The sequence below is a fragment of the Ursus maritimus genome, unplaced genomic scaffold (assembly GCF_017311325.1).
Source record: "Ursus maritimus isolate PB19 unplaced genomic scaffold, ASM1731132v1 scaffold_23, whole genome shotgun sequence".
Taxonomy (NCBI): Eukaryota; Metazoa; Chordata; class Mammalia; order Carnivora; family Ursidae; genus Ursus; species Ursus maritimus.
The window spans coordinates 8,987,129-9,013,275 of NW_024424786.1; the positions used below are offsets into that span (position 1 = coordinate 8,987,129).

General features: G+C 39.8%; 1 protein-coding gene across 2 annotated transcripts in view; it reads left to right on the forward strand.

Moving 5' to 3' along the window:
- The window catches only part of NELL1 (neural EGFL like 1), an 821,556-nt gene that overhangs the window by 166,005 nt on the left and 629,404 nt on the right, over positions 1–26,147 (forward strand). For both annotated transcript variants that reach the window (XM_040638900.1, XM_040638901.1), the window contains exons 6-9: positions 15,412–15,484; positions 16,095–16,177; positions 22,841–22,975; positions 23,929–24,031. In XM_040638900.1, coding sequence (XP_040494834.1) covers positions 15,412–15,484; positions 16,095–16,177; positions 22,841–22,975; positions 23,929–24,031 — 394 coding nt within the window. The remainder of the gene's footprint in view (positions 1–15,411; positions 15,485–16,094; positions 16,178–22,840; positions 22,976–23,928; positions 24,032–26,147) is intronic.

A 26,147-nucleotide genomic window follows, 5' to 3' on the forward strand; every position in this document is an offset into this window, starting at 1 on the left:
CAGGGGGCGGGATGATTTAAGATGGCCTTTTCACATCTCTGGTAGTAGGCTGGCTGTTGACTAGTGTACCTTGGTTCTCCTTCGTATGGTCTTTCATGCTCTAGTGGCGTAGAGGCTACTTCACATGGCAGTCCTAAGATTCCAAGTGTAAGAAGAGAGCAAGCTCTAGTGTATTAGGGCTTTTCAAGGTTCGGCTTGCCTTGTCACGTTTGGACAATAGTCCAAAGCAAGTCATAACCAAGAGCCAAACTCCTAGTCAAGGGGTAAAGAAATAGACTCCATCCCTTAAAGGACTATTCTGCTGTATCACATTGCGAGGATATGGATACAAGAAGGGGAAGAATTTTGGACCATTTTAATCTATTACTCTATTAATCTATTATCTTAAGTAAGATAAATAGTCACACTTAGATGTATTACTGGAATAGTAGAGTCCCAAAGACACAGAGAAGATATTAACGGTAACCCTTAAAAGGTAAATTTTCCGCAAAAGAATAACATAGATTGAGCAGCTGGCTTTTAATCAGTAAAAGCAGAAACCAAACAATAATTTAAAAAAAAAATGTTTTCAAAGTTTTCAGGGAAAAAAACTCTCAAATGTAGTAACATATACGCAGCTTAATTGTCATTTGAGAATGAACATGAAATAAGAATTTATAGACAAAACTCTCAATTTTATGACTAATTGATCCTCATTAAAGAAACTTTGCAGAAGAAAGTCATATAATATAAAGTACAAGGGGAATTGGTGAACAAATGGGGAGTATACCTGAACCTTAATCATTGCTTGATTAAATAATGCCCAGTTTTGGAAAAAAATTAAAATATTAGATAAAATGAGGATGGAGTTATCTGATTTAAAGTACTCTAAGGCCTTGTAGTCCAAAAAAGAATAGAGAAATTGGCTAACTTTTAGACTAAGTTCACATGTTAAAAATTTAAACTAACATCAAAATAATAGAAATATTACTTCCAGATTTAAGTATTTGAGATTTTTTAAGAAGTTCTATCACCCCAAAATAAGGCGAGAAAAAGGTTAGATACAATTCCAGTTCATAATTTTTACTATCAAGTGATTTATACTTAATGGTTGAAAGTATGAGTGCTGTATTGGATTCATACAACTCAAGTCCTGATGTATATTGTTTATATTGAGACAATTAAAGATGCCGTCTTTGCTTTTGTGGCCATTGCTGAAGCTTCAGTGGCCAAAATGAACTTGAGTCCCTTTGTAATTTCTGACTGGAGCGAGAACCGTAAAGGGCATCAGTGCCCCTTCCCACATTTGCAGAAAGCTTGTCTTCCCTCCCAAAGAGCCGAGACAGAAGTACGACGTGCGATCCATGCCCATCTGAAAGGAGGATGAAGGACAGGTGGTGTGAGGACACTACAAAGGTCAGCAAACTGGCAAAATCATCCAAGTTTACAGGAAGGAAAACGTCATTGACAATGAGTGTCGATGAGCAGCAAGAGAAGGCAGAGGGCACAACTGTCCACGTGGGCATTCCCTCTAGCCAGGTGCTTCTCACTAGACTAAAACTGGACAAAGACGGTAACAAGGTTCTTGAACGTAAAGCCGAATCTCGCCAAGTAAGAACGGAAGAGGGCAAAGATAAGGTAGAAAGAATTGAGGTGGCTCAGGAAGAAAGCAATCTTCTATAGGACTTTAAATAAATCTGAAAACGAGAAAGGATTCCTAAATGTTGATAGTGAAGTGGTTGAAGAAAAAAAACAGACCAGACTAAACAAAAGGAAGTGGTAGAATGTTCTGGTATTATCACACTTAAAGGCCCCCAGATTTACCACATAATATTACCATTTATTTTTTTTTTAAGATTGTTTTAATATTACCATTTAAAAGATGCATACACCTAGTATATAACCTGAAAATATACTTTGCAGCATTACAGAATATCCTGGAAGGATGGTCTTTTCACTACCGGGTCCTTGGTCAACTGAATATCCCTATGGGGAAGTAGCTAATCTTGACCTCTATTGCACACTACATGCAAAATCAATTCCAGGGGATTATAGATCTAAATCTGAGAGGTAAACTAGTAAAGCCTAAAAAGATAGCATAGGGAAATATTTTTATGACCTTGATGTAGGAAAAATATTTCTTAAATGAGGCATAAAAGTAATAACTGAAAAGAAAAAGGTTGATGTATTGGAATATGTTACAATTTGCAACTTCTTTTCTTTTTCAAAATCCATAAGAGAGTAAAAGGGCATGCCCTAGAATAGAAGCTATTGAAAGTAGTTATATTCTACAAAGGTAGAAAAGACAAGAAATTCAATGAGTAAAATATCCAACCTAAGATGTTAGCAAATGGAAATCAGAGTGAACCTAAGAAAGTAAAAGGCATGAGAAAATTAGCATATAAGAACAGAAATGAAAATAATGAGTAGGATACAATAGACAAGATCAAGAAAAGCACAATTTGGTCATTTGAAAAGATAAATCAAAGTTTGAGCAGGAAAAATTAAAAAAAAAATCAAATATTATGAAGACTAAAACAGTAATCACTAATTTTTTTGTAATGGAAAATTAGAGAAAAACAGGCAGTGTCCTAAAAACATGTGGATTATCAAAATGGACTTTAGAAATGAAAAATGGTCTTAGAATCAATACGGTTTTCTAAAGGATTCATGACACACAATCTCCATCAGTTAGCTTACAGTGCATAGCAGAGGGACTCGAAGCTTAATGGTTTGAAACCGCTTACAAGTTTGTGCTTTGGCGCCTGGGCCTGGGCTGAGCTGAACGGTTCTTCTATTCTGAGTGGGTCCACTCATCTATTTTTGGTCAGCTGCTGGTTTTCTGGGGGCTGGCTGTACTGAACGGACTTCGCAAGGATGGCTTATCTCTATGTCATGTGATGTCTCATTTTCTAGCAGTCTAGCCCCCAAGCGTGTTTACCTGGTGGTTGATCAGGGCTTCCGGAGCTGGAGCAGAAATGTGCACAGTCTTTTGAAGTCGAGGCTTGCAACTTACACATTGTTATTTTGCTGCATTATATTGACCAATGCAAGTTATAAGGCCAAATTCAAGGGTGTGGGAAATATTTTCCATCTTTTCTAGGTAAAATGCTACAAATTCCCATTGCACAGGGCAGTAATCCAGCAAAGAGCAAAGGATTGTGACCAATTTTCATAATTTACCGTGTGTCTCTACCAAATAACTACTGGGTTCAGGCCGTTTTACAGGGGAGTTCTATCACATCCAAGGAAATGGTTCTAATCTTATTTGTATAAATTCTTATGGAGAAGAGAATGAATGAGAACACTATCCAATACCTTGATTTCCAAACTGGACATGGATTTTATAAAAAGAGAATTGTATAAGCCAGTATACTTTTGAACACAGATTAGATTAAAAATTCTAAAAAAAAAAAAAAAAAAAAAAAAAAAAAGGCGGGGGGAGGATGTGTGGGGCCAGCCAAATCTAGCTGCGTCTATCTGGATATGTGCGAGAGACCAAGTTGGTTATTTCAACCATGCAAATCTATTTTTATCAATAAATTAAAGTGCACATTAAACAGAAAAATCTATGGTTAGCTCAAGAGGCACAAAAAACACTAGATAAGTTCAGTACTGACTCATGATAAATTCTCAGCAAAACATTAAACTGAAAGTGTGCATAAACACACAAATCATTTATGTTGAAAATATTAAAAGAATTCCTGTTAAAATCTGGAATCCAACAAGAAACTGTATTATCATAATTTATTTTCAACATACTGTAGGCCCTTCTGGGAAAAACAACCCCCTCTCCCCAAAAAAACCCCAGAAAACAAAACCTTAAGGACTATAAAAAAAAATATAGTTCTTTACAAATTATATAATTGTCTATGTAGAAAATAGGATTCACAAATTATTAGAATTACTAAGATTGTTCAGAAAGAGTGCTGGATGTAAAAAAGACAAAATCAGTTACAGTGCTGAAAAAAGTAGAAGCAACATAAGTGCAGTTAAATAGAATATTTCATTTATAATACCAAAATTTAACAGTTAAGAACAAATCAAAATAGATGCATAACAATTATGGAACAAATTAAAAACTTTATTAAAAATCATTGGAGAAGACCTAATTGAGGGCAGGTATACTGTGTTCTTGGAGAGGAAGGCTTAAAAATGTCACTTTTTCCCAAATTGATTTCTAGATTGAATGATGTAATAAATTCCCAACAGGATTTTATTTTCTGACAAAATCTACAAGCTGATTATAAAATTCATAAGCGGCGGGGGGGGGGGGGCCGCCTGGGTGGCTCAGTCGTTAACTGTCTGCCTTTGGCTCAGGATGTTATCCCGGAGCCCTGGGATTGAGCCCCACATCAGACTCCTCTGCTGGGAGCCTGCTTCTTCCTCTCCCACTCCCCCTGCTTGTGTTCCCTCTCTTGCTGGCTGTGTCTTTCTCTGTCAAATAAATAAATAAAATCTTTGAAAAAATAATAAAATTCATATGGAGGCGCCTGGGTGGCTCAGTTGTTAAGCGTCTGCCTTCGGCTCAGGGTGCAATCCCAGGGTCCTGGGGTCGAGCCCCCGCATTGGGCTCCCTGCTCCGCTGGGAGCCTGCTTCTTCCTCTCCACTCCCCCTGCTTGTGTTCCCTCTCTCGCTGGCTGTCTCTCACTCTGTCCAATAAATAAATAAAATATTTAAAAAAAGTAAAATTCATATGGAAAACACAATATTTCTGAAGATGTAAAAGGAATGACTGTTTCTTTGAGATATGAAGTCTTATTATATAAGGTTAGAACAATCAATAGAGTTTGATAGCCATGTAAGGATTGTCACATGAACCAAGCTAATAGCATGCAGAGGCCAGGAAGAGACTTTATATGTAAATACTTGGAAACTTGGTACGTAACTGAAGTGGCATTCCTGATCTATGAGGAAAAGATGTATTCCTCAATAAATGGTTAGAAAATCATTGATTTGAATACTTCATGTATATACTAATTGCTGTAACTGATTTTTGTGTATAGTGTCAGGAAAAGTTTTAATATATTTGGAAACAATACACAAAAATCAGTTAGGATTACAATTGAATTAAATACCTGAATGTGAACTTTGTGAGTGTCAGAAGACAACATGGGAACCATATGTTTATGATCGCAAGGTAGAAAAGAATTTAAGCAATAGTAACTATAAAGCCGTTAAAAATAATATTGAGAAATTTAATATACAAAACAAGGTTAATATGTTTATCAAAGATTTTGGCCACCAGATCAATTAGCAAAGAATAATATCCATTAAAGAAATGCTAAAATCAATAAGAAGCTCATAACTGAATCAGAAATCAGGCAGAAGATACAAAAAGGCAGTTTTCCAAAGTGGAATAGCCAATGAATTTATTAAAAGGAATTCAATTTCAGTTGTTATTTCAGAAATGCAGATTAAAATAATTATAAAATACCATTTCTTACCCATTAGCCTGGCGAAAGTGAAAAAGAAAATCTGATGGTCAGTGTGGGGGAGGTTAATCGAGCCACTGTGGTGGAAACTTGAATTGGCAGAGCCACTAAGAGGGGAAACTAGGAGTTTTTGTAAAAAAATTTAAGGTGTGTGTATCTCATGACACAGGACTGCAACCTCTATACACATTGAAGAAACTGTTAGTCATGTACTCAAGAAGTTATGATGTACAGTCATCATCACAGGAACTTTTACTTTCAAAAACTTGGGGGGAAAGTTATCAATCAATAGGATGATGTTTAAATTGTAGTAGAATCATAAACACTAAAATGAAGTTGCAGGAGAAAACTAAGATATGAAATAATTTAAAAATGCAGGACATTTCAGGGGTGCTTGGGTGGCTGAGTCAGTTAAGCGTCTGACTCTTGGTTTCTGCTGAGGTCATGATCTTGGGGTCCCGACATCAAGGCCCGGTCAGGCTCTCCACTCATCGGGAAGTCTGCTTTCCTTTCTCCTCTCTCCCTTTGCCCCTCTCCCTACTTGTGCTCTCTCTCTTTCTAAAATCTTTAAAAATATATAAACCATTTCAACATATTGCGTATTTATACATCCACATATGCAAAAAGATAAAGACATGGGAATAAGCACTAAAGTCATAAGTGTTCACTTCTAAGAGGAAGGAATGGAAATTAGGGATAGACGCTCAGAAGGCTTCAACTATAGTGATATTTTAGTTCTTAAGCTTGTGGTATATTTATAGGTGTTTGCTTTTTTTGGCTTTCAATTCTTTTGTCATAAATACTCAAACATGTCATTTTCAGGGTGATAACTCCTGTATTTATGTATATGTATGTACACATCCATACCCATCCACACCCATATTTGCACACACATGGCTTTTCCATTTTCCCTTATTTTCCAAGTTTCTAAGAATCAACAAATTTGTCCAGATGTTTTAGTTCCAAACTGACTCACATTTGATGCTCTTTCTTGTTGTGTAAGCTAGTTAATTTTTGGTGAAGCTACACTTTTCTTGGGGGCCTTGGGTCTGTAATGAAGTGTACCCCTGGTTTCCAACCCCAGAAAGACCTCAAAATCACATTGGAAGATTTTAAAATTCAAACTCCTATGTCTACCTTGACTACTCGTTGAGTGAACTGTAGAGCCCAATAATTTGTATATTTTTAAAGGACTTTCTTACTGATTTTGATCGTTGGAAGGTTCAGTTATGAGTGTACTGACCTAGACATGTGTTGATGGTCTAGATTACAGTTTTAATTTGGTCTCTAGAAAGATCCATGAAATGTAATATATGGTTGATAATTAGCTTCTGTTTTAGTGACTTTTTAGATTAGTGGCTCTCCAAATTTACTGTGCATCTGAGTCTCTGGAAGGGCTTGCTAAAAGATAGGTAGCTGGATGCCGGCAAAACGGCATAGCAGGCAGCTCGCTTCCAAGCTTCTGTCCCCCTACAGAAACATCAAAAATAGGCAGAAATTGTCAGAACCAACTTTTGTCAAAATTTAGGAAAATGGTCAAAGGTTTATAGCAATGAAGTGAATTCTCAATCAAGAAAAAAAGCAGCATTAAAGAGTGGGAAAGCTTTGTGGCATTTCTACCTACCCTTCCCTCATGCTGATCTCAGCTCAGTGGCAGTCTTGATGATGTCAGTCCATGTTCTCAGTGTGGGAGAATGGTCCCTGGTTCTGGAGGGAGCAGAGCAAACCTTATCTACAAATTATTTGATATGTCTGTTCTNNTCCAGGAATGCCTGAAGGACTGATACAAGACACTTGTCTAACTCTGAATCTCCTAGGTCAGAAAAATGGCAGGTGTGACCTGAAAATATTGCACACATGACAAATACTTTTCAGTTACCTGGGGTGAAAGAGTACAGTTGACACATCATAGACCACTAAAGCAAGGATGAAATGCCAAGGGGAGAGATTCTTTGAGCAACTATGGCGTTTAATAGCACCTGTGCTTAGAAAACCCACATGTGTGCCCAAAGCAAGATGCATGTTCAGAAAAGACCAGAGGAACACCCTTAGCTTTGTCTTTGGGCTGATCCCTAGGATCAGTGCAAGCATGGCTAAGTATTGAAGGAGGGAGGCTTCCCGTATATCTCTCCCTCTGTCCTTTCCTCTTTCTGTCCCTCCCTCCCTCCCTCCCTCTTTCCATCTTCTCTCCATCATCCCCTCCCTCTCTCCACCCCCCACCCCCACCCACGTTTTCAAGAAAGTCTATCTAAAAACTATCTGAACACAAGCTCAGGGACAGATGTCAGTGACCAGACATGACAAGGAATATAGTCTCTGTAAAAATAATTAGGAAAGTCATTCAACAAGTGCACTACTGTAGCATTCAACGTGAAAGAAAAACTGAAAACCCAGGAAACCCTGGGGAAGGGAGAGAATTCTATCTCTAGATCTCAAGTCACTGAAATATTCAAATAGCCAGTGTTCAAATAAAATCACAAGGCAAATGAACAGCAAGGTATTGCTATTCACAGGAATAAAATTAATGGACAAAAAACCATCCCTGAGGAAGCCCATACATTGGACTTAGTAGATAAGATTTCCAAAAACCTATACTGTGTTCAAAGAGCTAAAGGAAAATGTGATGAAGCACTAAGAAATTAGGAAAATTAGGTTTGAGTAAATGAGCATATCCATTGAAGGGGCAGGAGTTATAAAAAGGAACCAAACAGATAGTCTGCAGCTGAGAATTACAACTGAAATGAGAAATTCACTGGAAGAAAGCAGATTCGAACAGGCTGAGGAAAGAATCCTTGGACTTAGAGACCGTTGAAATTAACGGGTCTGAGCTGCGGAAAGAAAAATATGTATACAGGGAGTCATATCCAGTTGAGATCATTCTACCACACACTTTCCCACTATGATGCCTCCATTTCCTTCATCACTTGGTGTGGGCTCCGGTGAAGGCAGGGCTGGCTTTATGGGCACTTGCCTCAGGGTGCTGAACTTAGAAGGCCCCGTGATCGGCTTCATTCTCTGCTGTTGCTATCTTCAACTTTTCAATAATTTTTTGAACAAGGAACTCGGCAAATTATGTAGTTGGTTCTGGGTGGAACTTATATATGGGTGTTTATTATTGAGGACACTCTATAGATTGTAAGCTTTATCAGAGTTAGAACTGAGTCTGTTGTTCAGCAAGTATTGAGAATAGTACCGGGTATGTGGTTCGCAGACCGTACACTCTTAAATCGAACATATCAGCGACATATGTCATTTTATTGGTGGAATGGCAAAGTTCTCTCACGAAGATAATGCAGGTTATAGAAGAATATATATAAAAAGCACCTGACACCTAGTGGTTTGCAACATGTGTCTCGTCCCTTTCTTGGTTACGTAACGTGTTTAATGCTCCCCATATGGTTAACAGTACATTGTAGAAGTGATTGGTGCTTTTCCTGCCTTTGAGGGACTTCTGTTTCAGTTGCAAGCTTGTGATGAACAGGGGAGAGCAGTTAGTCCTGTTACTCAGTCCAGCTTTCTGAGCGTGTGATTCCTTGTGGATGACAGGCACCTTGTCCTTAAGAGCCCAGGGACCTGATAGAGGCAGAAAACACGAGGACTGATCCTAGGCTTGGACAGTCATTTTGCTGCAGAGGTGGGTGGTCGGTGGTAGAAGAGTATTGACAATTGAGTGCTTCCTGTGTTCTAAATCTTGTGTGGCCCTACATATATTATCTCCGTTAATGAGGTTTCACCTGCAGAGCCTACTCATGAGGTGTAGCTATTATCCCTCTTGTGTAGAAGGGGCAGTGGGACTTGGGGTTGAACAAATTGTCAGTCTCACATAGTTTGTAAGTGATAGAAATGGGGTTTAAACTTAGCTCTTCTTAAAGTTCAGAGTCTGTGCTCATTCATTGAAGCATTCATTCAACATATATTTTTTAGGGGCTTACTTATCATGTGCTAGTCACTGTGTTAGATGGTGGACACATTTCACTTCACAATGTCCCATGGAGGAGGCATACTCTGTTGTCTTTTCCTGGAGCTCCCCCCAAAGGAACACGTGGTACCAGTGAGAAGTACTGGAAGGGGGTTGGCACTTCCACACCACTCCTCTGGGGGAACAATGTGATTCTCCTTGTTGCCAATAAGAGGAGCCTCAAGAAACGGGTTTTTTGAAGGAACCTTCCAAAACTCCCCTCCCTCTTAGAATTTTGTATGTCAGCCAGCATGCTTCTGGCTGTCCTTTGGTGAGATGGCGCAGGTAGGGCGCATATGTCAGTGTCTCTTTATGGAAATTATCTGGATCCATCCAGTGCTGCGAAACTCTGCCTGCAGAGGAGGGAAGCACCTCTTAGGTGAGACTTGGAATATCTTCAGGCTCTTAATATTTATCTTGTAGAAGCTGCCTCCTGGGTCCCAAGAACCATGCCTGCTTTCTCACTCCACAACTAAGTATGCGTATGTGTTTTCTGGTTAAAAGATCATCATTCTCTATTTTAAATATTAATATGTTACTTCATAGGCAAAGTAAAAGCAAAAGCCTACTCGTGTCAAACCTAATTTCTGGGACTTGATAGGTCTTTATGGATAGCGCAGTAAAAGTGCTCCTGGTTAAAGAGTGAGGGAGGGAATTAAGCTTGGCGCCTGGCATGTGAACCTTTAGCATTAGGTGATTCCTTTCAGAGACCCCGAACAAAAGGTGGGGATCTCTTCCCTTTATAATAGCAGCTGTCTGAGAAAATAGCTGACCAGTAATGACAGGCTTATCCGAATCTTCTGATTGTCAAAAGTTTTTCATTATTGAGATGGTTGACTACCGCTCAGTTTCCCTTTGACAGATTCCAAACTGATTATGTGGTGATTTTTCAGAGGGTAAAGAAAGAACAAGTTTAGGTGAATCACAGTGATGCTTGAGTGGTTTGGGTGTTCTTACATAACTTCCATTCCAAAGCCATTCACTGAGACCAAGATAGGCTCTCTGTGTCTGTCTCTTTCTGTCCAGTGGACTCGGGTCTGAAACCTTTCCCTTACCTGGACATCACTGTCTCCTTAACAGCTGAGCTGTCACTGGGAAGTGGAATTGATTACAATTTTTTTGTGCCACAGCTGCTGCTGTTTCTTTTTTTTTTTAACCTCATCTGGTTCCCATAATTCCACAGATGGTAAACATATGTTGATAGGCACATAGAAAAAGAAGCTGTATTGGATTCCTCCCATCTCTAATTCTTATTTTTCCTTTCATGCAGAAAGTCAAAGTACAGAGCTGGGGAATCTTATACATTTGTAGATTAATATTTCTGTGCATTAAGACTTTGGAAACAGCAGGACAGCTAATGGTATGCTAATGAGCTGACAGTTTTTATTGATTGTAATGAAAGTCGACAAGTGTCTTTCTTGGCTTTTATGCAAGCTGGAATATTTTATTAACTGTCTTCAGGGCAGAAATACATAATTGGTTGCATTTTGAAAATCCTCCTTGTGAGTTTCTCAAGTCTTACTTTTTGTTAGCCTGTTGCCAAAGCTTGGGTCCTTGCCAGTTTATAAACAGAACACATCTTCCTCGGTATATTTACATGCCCAGCAGGAACTCTCCCCACCCCCTTTCCCTTTCAAAGCAATTTGTTTCAGTGTTTTAGCATACAAAAAGAGAGAACCATTTTCTTCAATGTAAACAGAGATCCGCAGGGAAATAAGGGCTTTAAAAAAATTAGCATTTGTTTGGTGGCAAAGCTGCTTTTATTTGTATCAGAAAGCTCTGAATGTTAGAAGGTCTTGCCTAATCTCACTTATTCCATACATAAGAGGCTCCTAATGGTATAATTTTTCTAATCTTTATTGCATCTTTGTATATTTCTTACTGTGGAATGAGAAATGTTCTTGGAACAATGGAAACAACGAGCGTTAGTTCCCCAAACAAATACACATAAGGTGTACGACCTACCCGGTGCAAATTTATTTAGTAGTGCCTTGTGAGCTGAGTGTAGGAGGTGGAGGCTGGCAACAGGTGGATTCAACAAAGGAAAAAAACATCCATTCCCCCCCTTCACCTGTACTAATAATGAAAGTTTATTAATGTGGGCTTTGCACTTTTGGGATTATTTAGATTCCCAGCTTTTAGCATTGCAGGAACAATGAGAAAATGGATTGTTCAGCAAATTAATAGTGTAAATAAGATTGCAGGGGAGAATATTAAGCTACCTAAAAGGATCTCTTGTTTGCCCTCACCAGAACACTATTTCAGCAAACGGTTGGCATTTAATGCAAATAATTTATGTTCGGTTGATTAAGTATCTCTCTGTTAAAGCAATTAAGATAAAACCTCATTTTGACAACAGGACCTTGTTCTAGCAACATCTTGTTAGCCCATGTAACTATGAGACTTTCTCAAATGATCTATTTCTCCTTAAACCCTGTTAGAATAGCTTAGCGCTGGTTTCGGGGTTAGTAGAGCTGTAGTTAATGGCCTAAGATTAAGGTGTCCTTTAGGAAAGGTACTTAGGTTGCCAATGCCTTAGGTTTTTCATAGGTCAAGTGACCGGTGATCTGGCCCTGCATCAGTAGCTCTCTTTGGATGTATCAAAATCAGCCCGGAAGCTTTTTCAAAACATATCTGACATTCTCCCCAACCTCCTCTAAAATTCTAGTATGTACCCCTAGTTTAAAAACTGATATCCTACATGATCTTTACAGACTCTACCAGCTCTGAAAATATTGCTCAATATTCTCGAATTCATAGCTTTTAGGAATTTGATGCTTTTTCAAGTATTTATTGTGCCTGCTATGTGAAATATACGATAATAAAAGCTGCAGGGGACACTGAAATGAAAATATGACTTCGCCTTCATTGTGTCTAAAATTGAGTAATTCTGTTGGTTGCAATTCAGCTCCAGATCAGAGATTTTATTCATATATTAGGATTTGGATGATGCTATTTTCACCACTGTGAACTTTTAATGAATAAAGCCTCCTGCTTCTCCCCCTCCCCCAAAAGAAAACCCACAAATGATTGACAATAGAGCAGGGTTTTTTAAAGCGGGACTCTGACTTTTCATTAGAATCCTCTTGGATAGCTTTTAACAATGAAGTTTCTGGGGCCCTCCACCCTCCTGAAACAGAGTGAGAGGGATGACCCAGGAATCTGAATGTTAAACTCAAGGTTTTTACTCAAACTTGAGGTGTTTTACTCAGGGCGATTCTTAAGAAACTCAAAGTTTGGGAAGCACTGCTATGATTAATGATGTGAAATACAGCAAGGGTCTGAAAAAACGAGATCAGGTGAGGCCCGCTTGTAAATGCCCTGCCAGACTTGCATTTTTCAATTAAGTGTAAATACATTTAAAGTTGAATAAGAACAAATAGGAATTCTTGTTCTTATTTCATCTTCGGGAGAAGTTGTGGACTTGAAGGAACATTACCATCAATAGAAACTGTCATAGATGACTTTGCTGTGAGAAATAAGAGCGAGCTTCTCTATGGGTTTATACTTTGTAAAACGTCTTTCATTTTCTAAAGAAAACTACATGCTTAGCAAATGCTGCTTTTGCCAAAGGTCCAGGTACAGAAGAGTTCATATGGCAATTCAGTGCAAAACCTTCTTGTTTCTGTTCTGGGGGAGGGTGCTAGGATATATATGCGTGTGTGTGTGCGTGTGTGTGTATACACACACATGCTCAGACTTCTTTGGGTTGCAGCTGGTGTTTGTACAATGTATGGCCATCCTTCTTTTAGTCTAGCATGGAATTCCATCCGTTCAAATAAATTACATTTCCACCTTGATTTATTTGGCAAGAACAAGTATTCATGCCAGTATGTGGGCTGACCCCCATGACCTTTCCTCAGAAACAAATACCAAGTACTTTGAATTTTGGTGTTAATGGGCATTGAGAAGCTGTCAGCTCTTATTTCTGTTTGTGTTCAAGTCAACATCATTGACCTTCACCTAATGATCTGTGTAACACCCCTGTGTGGGTCAGATTAAAAGTGGAAAGGCAGAAATGATGATGGGGGCAGGTGGAAGAAAGGTGTGGGAGAGGCAATTTGTAATTTACAATGTAACTAAAATCAGTAGTCACCTTTAAAAATAGGAAAAGGAGAACTGGTATGTACTAAGTTACATTGCTACTGAGTGAATAGAGGGGATAGCCTTTTCAAATGGATTTTCCATTCATTTTTGGAAAGGTAATTAATACTGTGACAAGTATACTCTGGGTTTGAGTGCCATTTCCACGGCTGATGAAAAATAAGAATGATTTAGGTTTTTCTGATGAACACGTAATAGATGGGCCTGATTTTGCCCGGTACATGTGCTTTCTCCACTTCCACATCTCCTGCAGCGATCAACTGTCCCCTTGTGCCTATGGGTCTGTTTGAGCACTGGAAGTCCTAGGTCCTGGGAAACACTAAATCCTGAGCAGACCTGGGATAGTCGGTTACCATGAATTCACCCAGAGTCAACCTATTCAGATCAGACAGATGATTTCTGATGTGTGTCTCCATTCTCTATAAGGGTCTTTGATGGAAACCTAGAGCTTTGTCTAATTTTTTGTTTACCTTGAAAGGTAGTGAGAGCACGGAAATCTAAAGTGTGACCATCTTGGTTTGAATGCCTATTCCACTGACCCAGAGGTTGAGTGCTGGAAGGACCTTTAGCTTTTGCATCCAGCCTTTTTCCCCCCAGAGAAAGCGACTGAAGCTCAGAGAGGATGGCTGGCTGACTGCTTCAAGTTTACTCCGTTAGCTTGAGATGGATCCAGAACTTGAGCCCAGGCCTCCTGACTTCCAACCCCATGCTTTTCTCCTATTTCTCAAATGTGCTTGAAAGGTGCCCTGGGCACTCAAAGGCATGAACTTGCTTTGAGAAACTGAGCAGCTTTGTGCCAGGGAGAAGCTGATTGGCTTAGGTAGTGCTCCACGGATTGCTCTCTGGAATTCTCTACAAGAGACCACAAATTCGTATTGGGCAGTGGCAGGGGCTTCCTCCCCATGCGGAGGCTGTCTCCTCTTAAAATCACAAATACTGCATCATCTTCAAAGAGGAAAAGGTTAATAAACGTATCCAGTTCTGAGAAAGAGGTCTTATGATCCTGTTATTTCTATTCATGTTTCCAATTCATATTTCATTTTGAAATAAACAAGCAGAGAACAGCATTTGTCAGTTTAGAAGATGAGCACATAAATGTTACCCCCTCTGGAAGACTTGCAGCACGATCTTAGGCCTATATTTTATTTACAGATTAAGCTCAATATTCTGAACTGGCTTCCGCATATTCCATCTGTTCTGTAATCTCTCTTCCGTCTAATCAAGAAGTAAAAAAAAAAAAATCCCCTAAAACCAAAACCTTGATGTTCAACTAAAAAAATCCAAAAGTCAAGTCATTATTGTCATTGCAAGATGGTAGTCTCAAAGACTTTCTTAAATCAGGGCTGTTCTTCCAGGCTAAGTTACAGAATTAAAACACCCCCTCCCCCCGCCCCGCCTTTTACTCACAGTGAGATGTTGAGCAAGTTTTAAGACTCACCAACAAACACTCATGTTACTCAGCAGAGAGCGAATATTGTATGCAATTCTCTCCGTGTTCATTTTATTTCCTCGACTAAATCAAAAAACTTTAATATATTTGTATTGTCTCTTCTCCCTCGCTTAAAAAAATCATTTAAGTTAGCAAAATTTAATGTTCCAGGATGACTAAGGCATTGAGGAAATTTTTGTTTCATCAGTGCTTTTTTGGTTCAATAGTTGAAGAACATTTACTGGTAGATCCTTCCTGTTACAGTGTCATTAACATCCACCAGGGGTGCCTAATGATATCTTTCTCAAGATGCGCGTACTTTTCGAGATTTCCACAGGAGGATGGTTTGGAGTAGTTCATTGGAGACTCAGGCAAACTTACCTTTAGAGTGAGGATACCAGTATTGTAAAAAATAATGTGCCCTGCAGAGAGCATGTGACTACACTGGGGCCATTGGAACTGGTGACCGTCATCTTGTTCAACACCTCTCTCTTCTGTTATCAAGGGAATCATCCAAGATGGGAAAATCATCTTTATGCCAAATGGATACATAACTCAATGTCCGAACCTGAATCGCAGTAAGTAGCAACTTGAAGCATTTATATATGTCTAATATCATGTAGCTTATTGGTAATAAACATGTCACCCGAAGCATAAAACTGTTGACTTCTGAGGTAGTGGGGATAGGGAGATAATTTATTATCTATACTATATGGTTCTGTGTCTTTGAAGTTTTAAAAAAGCTTATGTGTTTGTAGAATTACCATTGGAAGGTAAGAAAAAGACTACATTAGCCATTTGGGTTCTGTGGGTTGATACAGGAAGAGAGTTTTAATATGATAGTATAAATAGTAAACATTTATTTAAATTGGTTGGCTAAGATATGAGTTTAGTTTCTCCTTTTCTATATAATTCACATTTTTCCAGTCACCTCTCAATAAAAACGAGGGCTTAATTTTAATTTAAAAATGTCCTATTGCCTTTTCAGTTAATAGTCCTTTTTTCCTGTTTGTTTCTTTCCTCTTATTAATAAAAGGAAAAAACCGAGACCTGAAATCCTGGGTGATTTCACTCCAATTGCAAAGTAATACTTAACCAGAAAAGCAACATAGCCAACCAACTACTATTGTAAAAATTTCTTTATTGTATTAGCACTGTATTAACATTTCTTGTATTTTCTCTATTGAGCTTGTCCAACTTGCAGTGATTTCTTAAGCCTGGTGCAAGGAATAATGGATTTGCAAGAGCTTTTGGCCAAGATGACTGCAAAAGTAGGTATCTAAATTTCACTCGTGATGTTTCATTTCTTTCTCCATCCTATGTGGAATTTCAGGCGATACGCTATAATGGAAACATTTTTAGCCTTGGCATCTGCAATATGTTACTATAAAAACGGTCTATTCTTACTTGAAATAGGGCTACCTATAGTAAACATAACCATTTACCTCTTTGATACTATTAGGCTGTATCAAAATGTTTACTTGAAGAATGGTTGGTAGAAAAAGGCCATATGTATCACTGTAGATTCCCTGGAAGAGGAAAAGGAATTTGCCCACTGGCCATTCAACTAGTAACACTGCGAGATGATATATGGTCAGAGGCACTGCTGCTTAAAAGTTAATGCATTTTGAATGTAAGAATAATTGCCAATAATCAGAAGGGCAAAAGAGCCATTGCTAGGAACAGATTACTGTCACGAGAAGGCATTATATCACTTTTCTAAGATGTGATTCATTTCAGGACTGGTCTTGAGTTACACGGTGGAGGAGGCAAAGTTTGCCTTTTAACACATTCAGTTTTATAATTGTACATCTTTTTCTCTTCTCCATCATCCAATTAACAACTGTCTTTCGAGGATCTGCTGTTTGCCAGGCTCTGTGTCAGACACAAAGGAGGTGGTAATGAACAAGACATGATTTCTGCTCCACAAGGTGTCGAGGGTGGAGCCCTAAGTGTAAACAGTTAGGGGCTTTAATATGTGAAGTTTAGATTCGTAATGAAAAGCCCGGAGCCCTGTGTTGACAGTAATGCTGTCGTTATGATACCAATCAGTCCTGGACGGGAGTCCCAGCCTAGGGCGAAGAAGGAATTAGTTTGGGCCTAAGAGACATTATACTCTGAGAAAGGCAGAATATTAATAACAGTGAAAATGATACATTAATCCTATTCCACCTGCTCCCAGCCATCAGCCATGGCACATGGGGAAAAACAAACAAACAAACAAACAAACAAACAAACTGTTGGGTAAGAAACTGGGAGGCAGGGCTGTTCTGGACCCATCGGTTGTGCTGCCGAAGATAAGGTTTCTCTTTCAAACTAGGTTTTTGGCCAAGTCGTCTTTTGTCTGGAAAGGAGAGACGAAGACCTTTGTGAGAGACCGTAAGACTTCCGAGCTGAAGGATTAGCTTTTCAGTTCAGAATACGTGGAAATGTGAAATGCAGCCAATTATTTGCCTTCCCATCTTGTGGCATATAGAGACTTGTATTTTATTTTGTCTGGAACAGCTTGATCTCAATAGTGTTAATTATATTTTAGCTTGCTACCGAATTTTTGGAACAAGAAACATGCCACTCAGTCTCAGGTGATTGTGGTTCCCCAGCTTGAAGGATGCCCCTTTCTTTCTTGTTCTTTCCTTCTGCAGAGAATGCCATTTTTCTCTTTTTAGCCATACATTATCTAGGAGCCACATTGAGCCCTGTCCTCCAAACATTATTATGTAAAATGGGCATTTGTGAGGCAGTAGATATCTAATTGTGGGCAATTGCAAGCAGAAAATGGTTTCATCCACCTTCTAAACCCCGCCTCTGGCACTTCGGAAGATTTATAAGTCTGTTTCTTCCAAACCGTGAATAGAATTATAATTAGAAAACTGAGAACTTCCATTTTCACTGCAAAATTTTGCAATCTACGATAATCTAGAAGAGGAACGTTGGTAAACTTTTTCTGGAAAGGATTAGCTAGTTAATTTTAAGCTCTGCAGGCCAAGAGGCAAAATAGAAAATATTACGTATATATTTATTTAAATATAGTCACTTAAAATATAACCATTTGAAAATGAAAAATCATTCTTAGCTCACAGGCCTGAGGAAAATGAGTGGTGGGCCAGATTTGGTCCATGGGTCTTAATTTGTCAACCCCTAATTTAGAAAAAGCTGGAAAGTCAGTCGTAGGAGGTAATATTTATTGAGTATTTGCTGTGTGTTAGTAACAGTGTTTAAATGTTTTGTATTCCCTATCACTTTAATCCTCACAACAGTCCTGTGAGTGGGATTGATTTATTAGCCCCCTTCCCCGATGAGAAGACTCAGTTCCAGGAATGTTATGTTAACATTTCCCAAGACCATGGATGGTGGAGCTGAGACTCAGGCTCAGATTCTGAAAGCTGGGACTCAGGCTCAGATTCTGACTAAGAAAGTTTGTAGTTGGACAAGGGAGGATGGGAAAGAGAAAAGAAGTAAAGAAGGAATGACAGATGGAGAGAGGCAGGTTGGCTGCTACCAGAGTGGGGATGGAGAGAGAGGTGAGAACAGTGAGCAAAGCAAATTGAGGAATGTGTGTTCAGATGGTACCTGTTGGGAGTGAAACATGAGCATTGAGCTTGTAGAAGCTTTTGGAGGGGGAAAGTCAGGGCAAGAACAAAGCTCCTGAACTTACCCTTTTGGTTGTAGTTGATTGATTTCCTTGGAAATCTGTTGAGATGTCGAGTCCTGGGTTCCCATGGTGTGTGTTTCTGCCAGGACCATGCAGGGCCACCTTATATTCCATGATCTCCTTAAAGGTTTTCAGATCATAGAGGCTGCTCAGAATCGCACTGCAAACCTGGGATAGGCCAGATGAATTCTCAGCCAAGAATTCTTCAAGAATTCTCAAGGAAGATAGTTCCCTCTTGCCTGTGCCAAGGTCTGAACAGGAAGGTCTTCTTTGCTTGGTGCAAACCTTGTTTCCTTTATGTGTACTCTTAAACTGAGGATACAGGCCTTGGGGGCCGCATCTTTATGGAGGAGTTTCCTTTAAGACCTCCCAACATGGGCAGACCCTGCTCCCTACCTCCTCTCCCCTGCACCCTGTGCAGCCATCAAGGTGGGAACCTGGAGGCTCATTGACCTTTTCTCAGTTGCTGTTTGCCTGTTTATAAAAGGGTGACAATTAATTTTGCTTTTATGAAGATATGAGACCAGGCAAGTGAGACTTAAAGGTCTGGTTTGGTGGATGGCACACAGTAGGCACTCAATAAGCTGTGGTTGTTCATTTTATGTTGTTAAACCTAGAAAAAAATAGGCAGCCACGAGGGGAAGATGGTCTCTAAGAAGATGCCCACCTTGCCTTGTGGCTTGACATCACGAAGCCTGGCAACAGCTGCGAGTTGCTGTCAGATTCTTGGTCTTAGAGTTAGGTACCAGGAGGTCTTGGGAAGCAGCGGAGAGTCCTTACATGGTGTCCTAGTGGAAAGCCATGGCCTTCTACCAGAGAGCAAGCCCAGGGCAGAAGCTGGACAGGAGTTGGTAGCCATAATCCCATCAAACAGATGCAGACATCAGATGAGCCCAGGGGTCTGCCCAGGAGGGCCTGCTGTTTCTTTTCTCTCTCCAGGACAGGGGGTGCTGGAGAATGTCTGTGCCCTTGCTGAGTACGGGACCAGCTTGCGCATACCTTCAGGTTACAGGTCAGGGTACATAAGAGCCCTCTTTGAAGAATCCTGGCATTCTGGCAAAATGAACCTTTTTTCAAGGTGGGGAAGGTGCAGGGAAGCTGTCTTCTGTCACCTTCCCTAAGCCATGTCCAAGACACCGCCAATCCCTGCCTTGCTCTGGAAGTTCTCTCAGTCTTGACAGTGTGGGAACAACCCCATTGCTGGGCCAGGTACAGCAATGTGATGGGGTCAGGACCTGTCTTGCTCTTGCATCCCACCTGTCCTGTAATTGCATTCCGCCTTCACGCTCAGGAAGAAGAGATGCTGGAGACCGGGAATTTGATTACTTCTATTCAAATCTTTGACAAATCTATTTATGCAAATCAAGCAGCACTTGGAGTGGCATTTCAGCTTGTAACATATTTAATTTTGAGACTTTCATTGTTGCGAGGAGCTCAATAGTGATTTTTCTGGTTAAGCTTAAAGGTTTAACGCAATAAAAGATTTTTTCCCTTCAATGTAGCAAATGCCAAATAAATAGTATTTCAAAGAAAGAAAAGCGCAACCCGCTGCATGACTAATGTACTCATCCATTTGTTGACCTCTTACTTTGAAAAAGGCCTCTGATGTCTGTCTTCGAATGTGTAGACTTAAGAATAAATGATTCTGTCCGTGGTTGCTTAGATAAATGCGTGAACAAAGGTAAGACTGAATAGAGATGTAGATTTGCTGCTGGATCTATTTTGGATTTGTAGGCATTCTTGGAGGAAATGGCAGGTAGTGTAGAAATAGCTTTTGAAAATGAATTTGGGTAAATTCAGCATGCTAATACCAGTGACAAATTGTAATTCATTTTTTGGTTCAGAGTTGTTTTGTCCTTTTATCCTAGGATTTAGCAGGGGGAAAAATGAAGGCAAAGTTACATATTAAGAGTCTTTGAAAAATTAGCTTTTCACCTTAATATGTCTTCACTTTTGTGTCTGTCTCATGCGCTTTTCTTATTACGGAGATTAGGGCTTTTTAGTGTTGTCAGAAAAGGCTAAATATATTAAAAAATATAAAGAGCTCAACAGGGAAACATCTGCCCTGAGAATGGCTTCCTTTAACACCGAGGTTTTCTTGGTATTGAGTTTTGTAGGTGAGCATAGCTCAGTTTTGTTGGACAGTATGGGAAATTGACAATACTGCCTTTAGGCAAATTCCTGGGTTTTCAGGAAACTTGGGCAGTCACAGAATTGCCTTTCGGGTCATTTAGTCTTTAAGACGTTTTTGGAGTGGTGCAGGCAGTAGATTGTTCCAGATTTTCAGAGGGAGGCTCATTTCTTCTCACAAATACACTGTTTTCAGCTGCTTTTGGGAGGGATGCAGGTCTAGTTGAACTCTTTTTCACCCCAAGGTCATCCATCAGTCATTACCCTTTTGTAGGAAGTACAGGGGCTATAGAAATGAAGTAAAAGTAACACGCGATAAGTTGTCACTTCTTACCACCTCTTATATGTGGTTTTACTCACTTGACCTCACCAATTTCTAAGAAGTGTATTTGATGTGTTCCCTAAAGAATTCCCAAAGAACTTAATTATCATGGATTCTAGAAACTCTAATAAAGCTAGAGCTTTACATGCATCTGAATTTTTGGAAGGTTGTGCGTATGGGAGGGTTCCTAGGAAGCTAATATTTTAGGCATAGTTAACACCGAGTTTTGGGGGGCTGATGATGGTGCATATGGTTTGTCTAGCATCCTATTTGCTTCTTTCCCTGCCCATTGGTACTGCCCACAAAAGGCAGATGGGGAACTGTTCTTCTTGAGAGAGAAGAACAGAATGAAAGAAGAGAATGAAATAAATGACAAAAGCTGTGGGTTTCCTTTTTAGAGAATGGTGCTCGGCAGTGCTGGTAGGAGTAATTGAGAGGAACATGTATGGAATGGAACCGTAGTTAGAGAAAGATGTTGGGAGTCCGCAACCCATATTCAACCATTATATCCAAAATATTGGCTTGAAATAGTCTTACTTGGATCAGAGATTGGCTTGATCTATGTGGGGAAAATATTGAAGACACGGACGTGTAAGTATAGTTGAGAAGGAAAATAGAAACTCCTTGGACTTTTATAAAGTAGTATTTGTTTTTCAGTCACGGCAGTCTCTAAAGAAAAGGGGAAAATGGCAATACAGCTATTGGATTGAGTTACACTTGAGTATGTGTGAGATTCTATCAAAGCTGAATTTTTTTGGCACCATATGTTTGAAGGCAAGTGCAGTAGCTGCCTGGAAAGTGATCAGGAGAGAGGAGTGGACTCCTATCATGAGAGCTGTTCAGTGAACCTAGTGGTGCTGAGTGTGGCCCAGAGCAGGTGTGAAGACAGGCTAACGTCAGATGTTTGAAGAGAGTAGATTGCTTAGGATGGGTTATAAGGCAAAACTAGGTCAAATAGGATGAGTGGGGAGAGAGTTCACAGCTTATACCAAGAAAGAGGTTTCAAACATCCAGAGCTAACCAAAAAAAAGTTTTTAAGGGTAGCGTTCTGCCACTGTAGACCTGCAAAGAGAGGCTGGTGAATCACCGGAAGGGCTTACTTGTCACAACATTTAAACTTTATAACCCTTTTCAAGTCAGAGATGCTAAGGTTCCATGATTACTGATAATAGCTGGGTGACTTAGGAAAATGAAAAAAAAACTTCTCTTCAAAATCCTGATCTTACCTAAGGGTTTGGTTGCCTCTCCTCACCTTTGAACACCAAGGTGGATTCCTGGGGCATTCATTCCGGGGGCTCCTGCGTAGGGGAGAAACTAGATCCTTGTATGCATTTCCCTTTTCCTGGCCCCAGCTCCCAGGAATTTTTCAGAAGAGGGGAAGCGGTGACTTCCCAGCCTGAAAATTGTGACACTCTGGTTAGTGTGCAAACACGGAGAGAATGGTGGGAGATAAATGTAAGTGCATCGGAGCTGCTGATTAGATCTCCTGTAAACATTGTAATGAGTCCTTGAGAACGCATTCATTATGAGTGTTTCTGTGTGGGCTTGAGCTGGAAGCACACGTGTTTATGTACACCCATGAGGTCCCTGAGATACAGTTTAATGTCTCATTTGGTGCTCATTAGACCATAGGAGCCAATATGTCTTCAGCTTAGATTGATTCCACCTTTTTTTTTTTTTTTTTAAATCTGGCTAAGAATGAGTTAGCGGCTCTGAGCATTTTTTTTTTCCTCCTCCTCCTTGGATTGCCCACCCCCCCCATTGCTGTTAGCTTTGTTAGAACTTTGCAACTGAATGAAAGTAATTACACCTAGTAACTCTTATTTGCAGTTAAACTATGCAGAGACAAGACTTAGTCAGTTGGAAAACTGTCACTGCGAGAAGACCTGTCAAGTGAGTGGACTTCTCTATCGAGATCAAGACTCCTGGGTTGACGGGGATCACTGCCGGAACTGCACTTGCAGAGTAAGCCTTTTTGTAAATAAACATAGTTGTAAGGGGGCATTTTCACTACTTACTGTATAATCTGGTCTTGCAATATACAATGCTGACTTCAAGAAGTCCTTCGGATCTTTCTACAAAACTTCTGCCCAGCAACCTGAGCAATTGTGAGGGGAACCTGGAAGTGTCATTTCATCTGTAAATACTTGGAAATTAAAATCAGCTTCTATTCGACAACACACTTTAATATGACCTAACGTTGTTACTAACAAACTTACTTTTTGGAGTTTGAGGATTGAGAGTATCAGATGGAGGAAGGGACTCTTGTGATTTTTAAGCATCCTGACAGTTAGCTTCATTCACAACTTTTCACTACTAGAATACATTTTAAAAGGGGGTATAATTAATTAGTTTTTAGATGTTTTTATTACAGTTTACAAGGTATCTGTCATGTGTTTCAGAAACTCGCAAGGCTTGCTCTCCCCCCTACCCTCACCCCAACTTCCAGGGTATCCATTGTTTGTATACTCCATCTGTTTCAGAGAATTCAAGAGCACCCCCAAAATTAGTATGTCAACTCTGTGCCGCTGAAATTATTTGATTAATATCTGAAGAATGCCTTTGTTTGGGGAAAATACAAAATAGATTGTTAGAGCCTCGATAATGATTGACAGGGTCTGCGAAAGGTGTTATTTATGTTCTTGTAAAAATAGGCTTTTATTTTCTGCCTAATCTACTTAGCCCACATGGGCAGGTGGAATGAAGCCAGTGATGTATATCAGAAAAGTAATTGAGGTGGCACAGGTTCATTTGGGCTGGAGAAAATACTTCATTTGTGATCCTGGAGTAGACTGGGAATTCCTCACATTGCTTCTCTTTGCCTGATGAGGTTTCTGGGATGAGAAGTGAGCTTTTGCCACAACGGGAAATTTCCAAGGGCACTTCTGAGATTCCTTTCCCTGTCCTTCCTTCTTCAGAGTGGCGCTGTCGAATGTCGAAGGATGTCCTGTCCCCCTCTCAGTTGCTCCCCAGACTCCCTTCCTGTGCACATTGCGGGCCAGTGCTGTAAGGTCTGCCGACGTAAGTACTGACTGAGGGTCAGAATGGTCCTATGGGCTTTGAGATCCGCCCCCCGCCCCCCGCCAATGTTCAGGCCCCAGCTGATGAATATTGATGACATGAAGTACCAGAAGTTGATCTTAAATGTATGACAAGAAAAACTTCTATATTTTAATCTCTGATGTGCAGATACTTTACATAGGCTATTAAAAAAAAACCCCTCATATCAACTCTAATTACTATTCTTCCCATTCTCTGTAGAAAGAACTGGTGTTCACAGGGATTAACTACTTGTCTAGGGTCAAACACCTGGTGTAACGGGTTGTATTGATCTGTGAGGTCACAACTGCAAAGCTCCGTGTGCTTTGATCCCTACCCTTCTGAATGATGAAGTTTAAGGCCCAGATTCTGTATTTAGGGTTTCTGAGGTCTTGGCCAGATTTCCTGTTACTAAAAGGCCTTTGTTAGGAATTTCGAGGTGAGCTTCAGTTACGATACTGACACGACTGCCTTCAGAGTTGGCTTGTCCAAGCTACAAGATTTAAATATTCTTACTCTGTTTTACAAAAAATTTTATCTGAAATAGTGCAGTGAGCCTGGAGACCAGCCGTAAGAGCCAAAGCTGTCATTAATCATTAAGAACGCTTGGTATGTGCCAGTTACTATGTGGGTACCTCACTTATGTTCGCTTACTGACTGCTCCCTGCAGTCCTTTCGGGTGGGGATTATTATCCCTGTCTTAGAGGGAGCTTAGGGAAGTTAACTCACAGACCTAGTAAGTGACCGCGGTGAGCTAGGAAACTAGCGGTGCCTGACTGCAAAGCCCATCGTCTTTTCATCAAACTGTAGGGTCTTCTGTAGCAAGAGTCTAGGTTAGAAACATGTCCTCATTCAAGATCATTTCTCCACCAAAAATATCAACGTCACTGGGTCTTCAAAACATTTGAACTCAGAGGAGTAAAGATGATGGAAAAAATCTCTCCTAATAACCACCACTTGGAAACAGTCACTCTTGAAATTTCAGTGGATTTCATTTTTTAAATTCTATTTTTGTGTGAAGTTGAGATCTTATTGTGCAGATAATGTTTATCCTACTTCATTGACTTCTACATATGTATGTGGACTGTGCCCAACATGAGGCTCGAACTCATGACCCTGAGATCAAGTTTCATGCTCTACGAACTGAGCCAGTCAGGTGCCCCCATTGACTTACTATTATCACTTAAATATATTCCTGTGCTTTAAAGAACACTGTATAAACTTTTTAAAAAAAATTTATTTAAATTCAATTAATTAACATAGTGTAGTGTTAGTTTCAGAGGTAGACTTCAGTGATTCCTCAGTCTTCTAGAACACCCAGTCCTCACTGCATCACATGCCCTCCTTCAGTCCACCCCCCAGTTGTATAAACTTCAATGATCTTGATGGTGTTCCATTGTTTGGCTCTTGCTTGCATAACTTATTTAACTATTCCCCAATTTTCCCACTTTTCACTATTATAAATTACTCTTCAGTAATGTGCTTTGTATAGAAGACACACTTTGTATTTTATATTTTCTTAAGATACTGCTCTCCAGGGTAGCATCAGTGGCCAAAACACTGCCATTTTCAAGGCCCTGGTTGTATGTCCCATTGGCCCCTCAGACGTATTGGGGATAGTCAGTTTTTTTTTATTCCAATTCATTTGAGAGTTTTAAGTTTTGAAAAATATTTTAGAAAGTCACACGATTTTACCAACATGCTGATATACAGCTAACTAAAACATCTTTTTGTTTTGTTTTGTTTTTGCTTTTGTTTGGAATTCATAGCAATTTAGCTAGGCAGTACTAATTTTCTCAGCAGCTCTGATTGATGGTTTGATATGCTTGTAAGTTTAACAAAATGGAAGTAAAAATAAACACTAGTTAAACAAAGGTAAACCAAAAAGAAATGCTATAAGGCATCTCTGGAAATTTCAAAGGTTAAGAACTTCTGGCTTCAAGCGTTTTCATTTCTTCATAGTTTTTAACGGAAACATGCATTAGGCGGTTCCTGAGTGCTGGTGCCTGGGGTGGTGGTAAATGGGCTCTCTCTGCTGCAGAGGGCTCACTTTCAAGTTAGGTGATTTACAGTGTCTAGGATTCTCCGTGCAGTCACA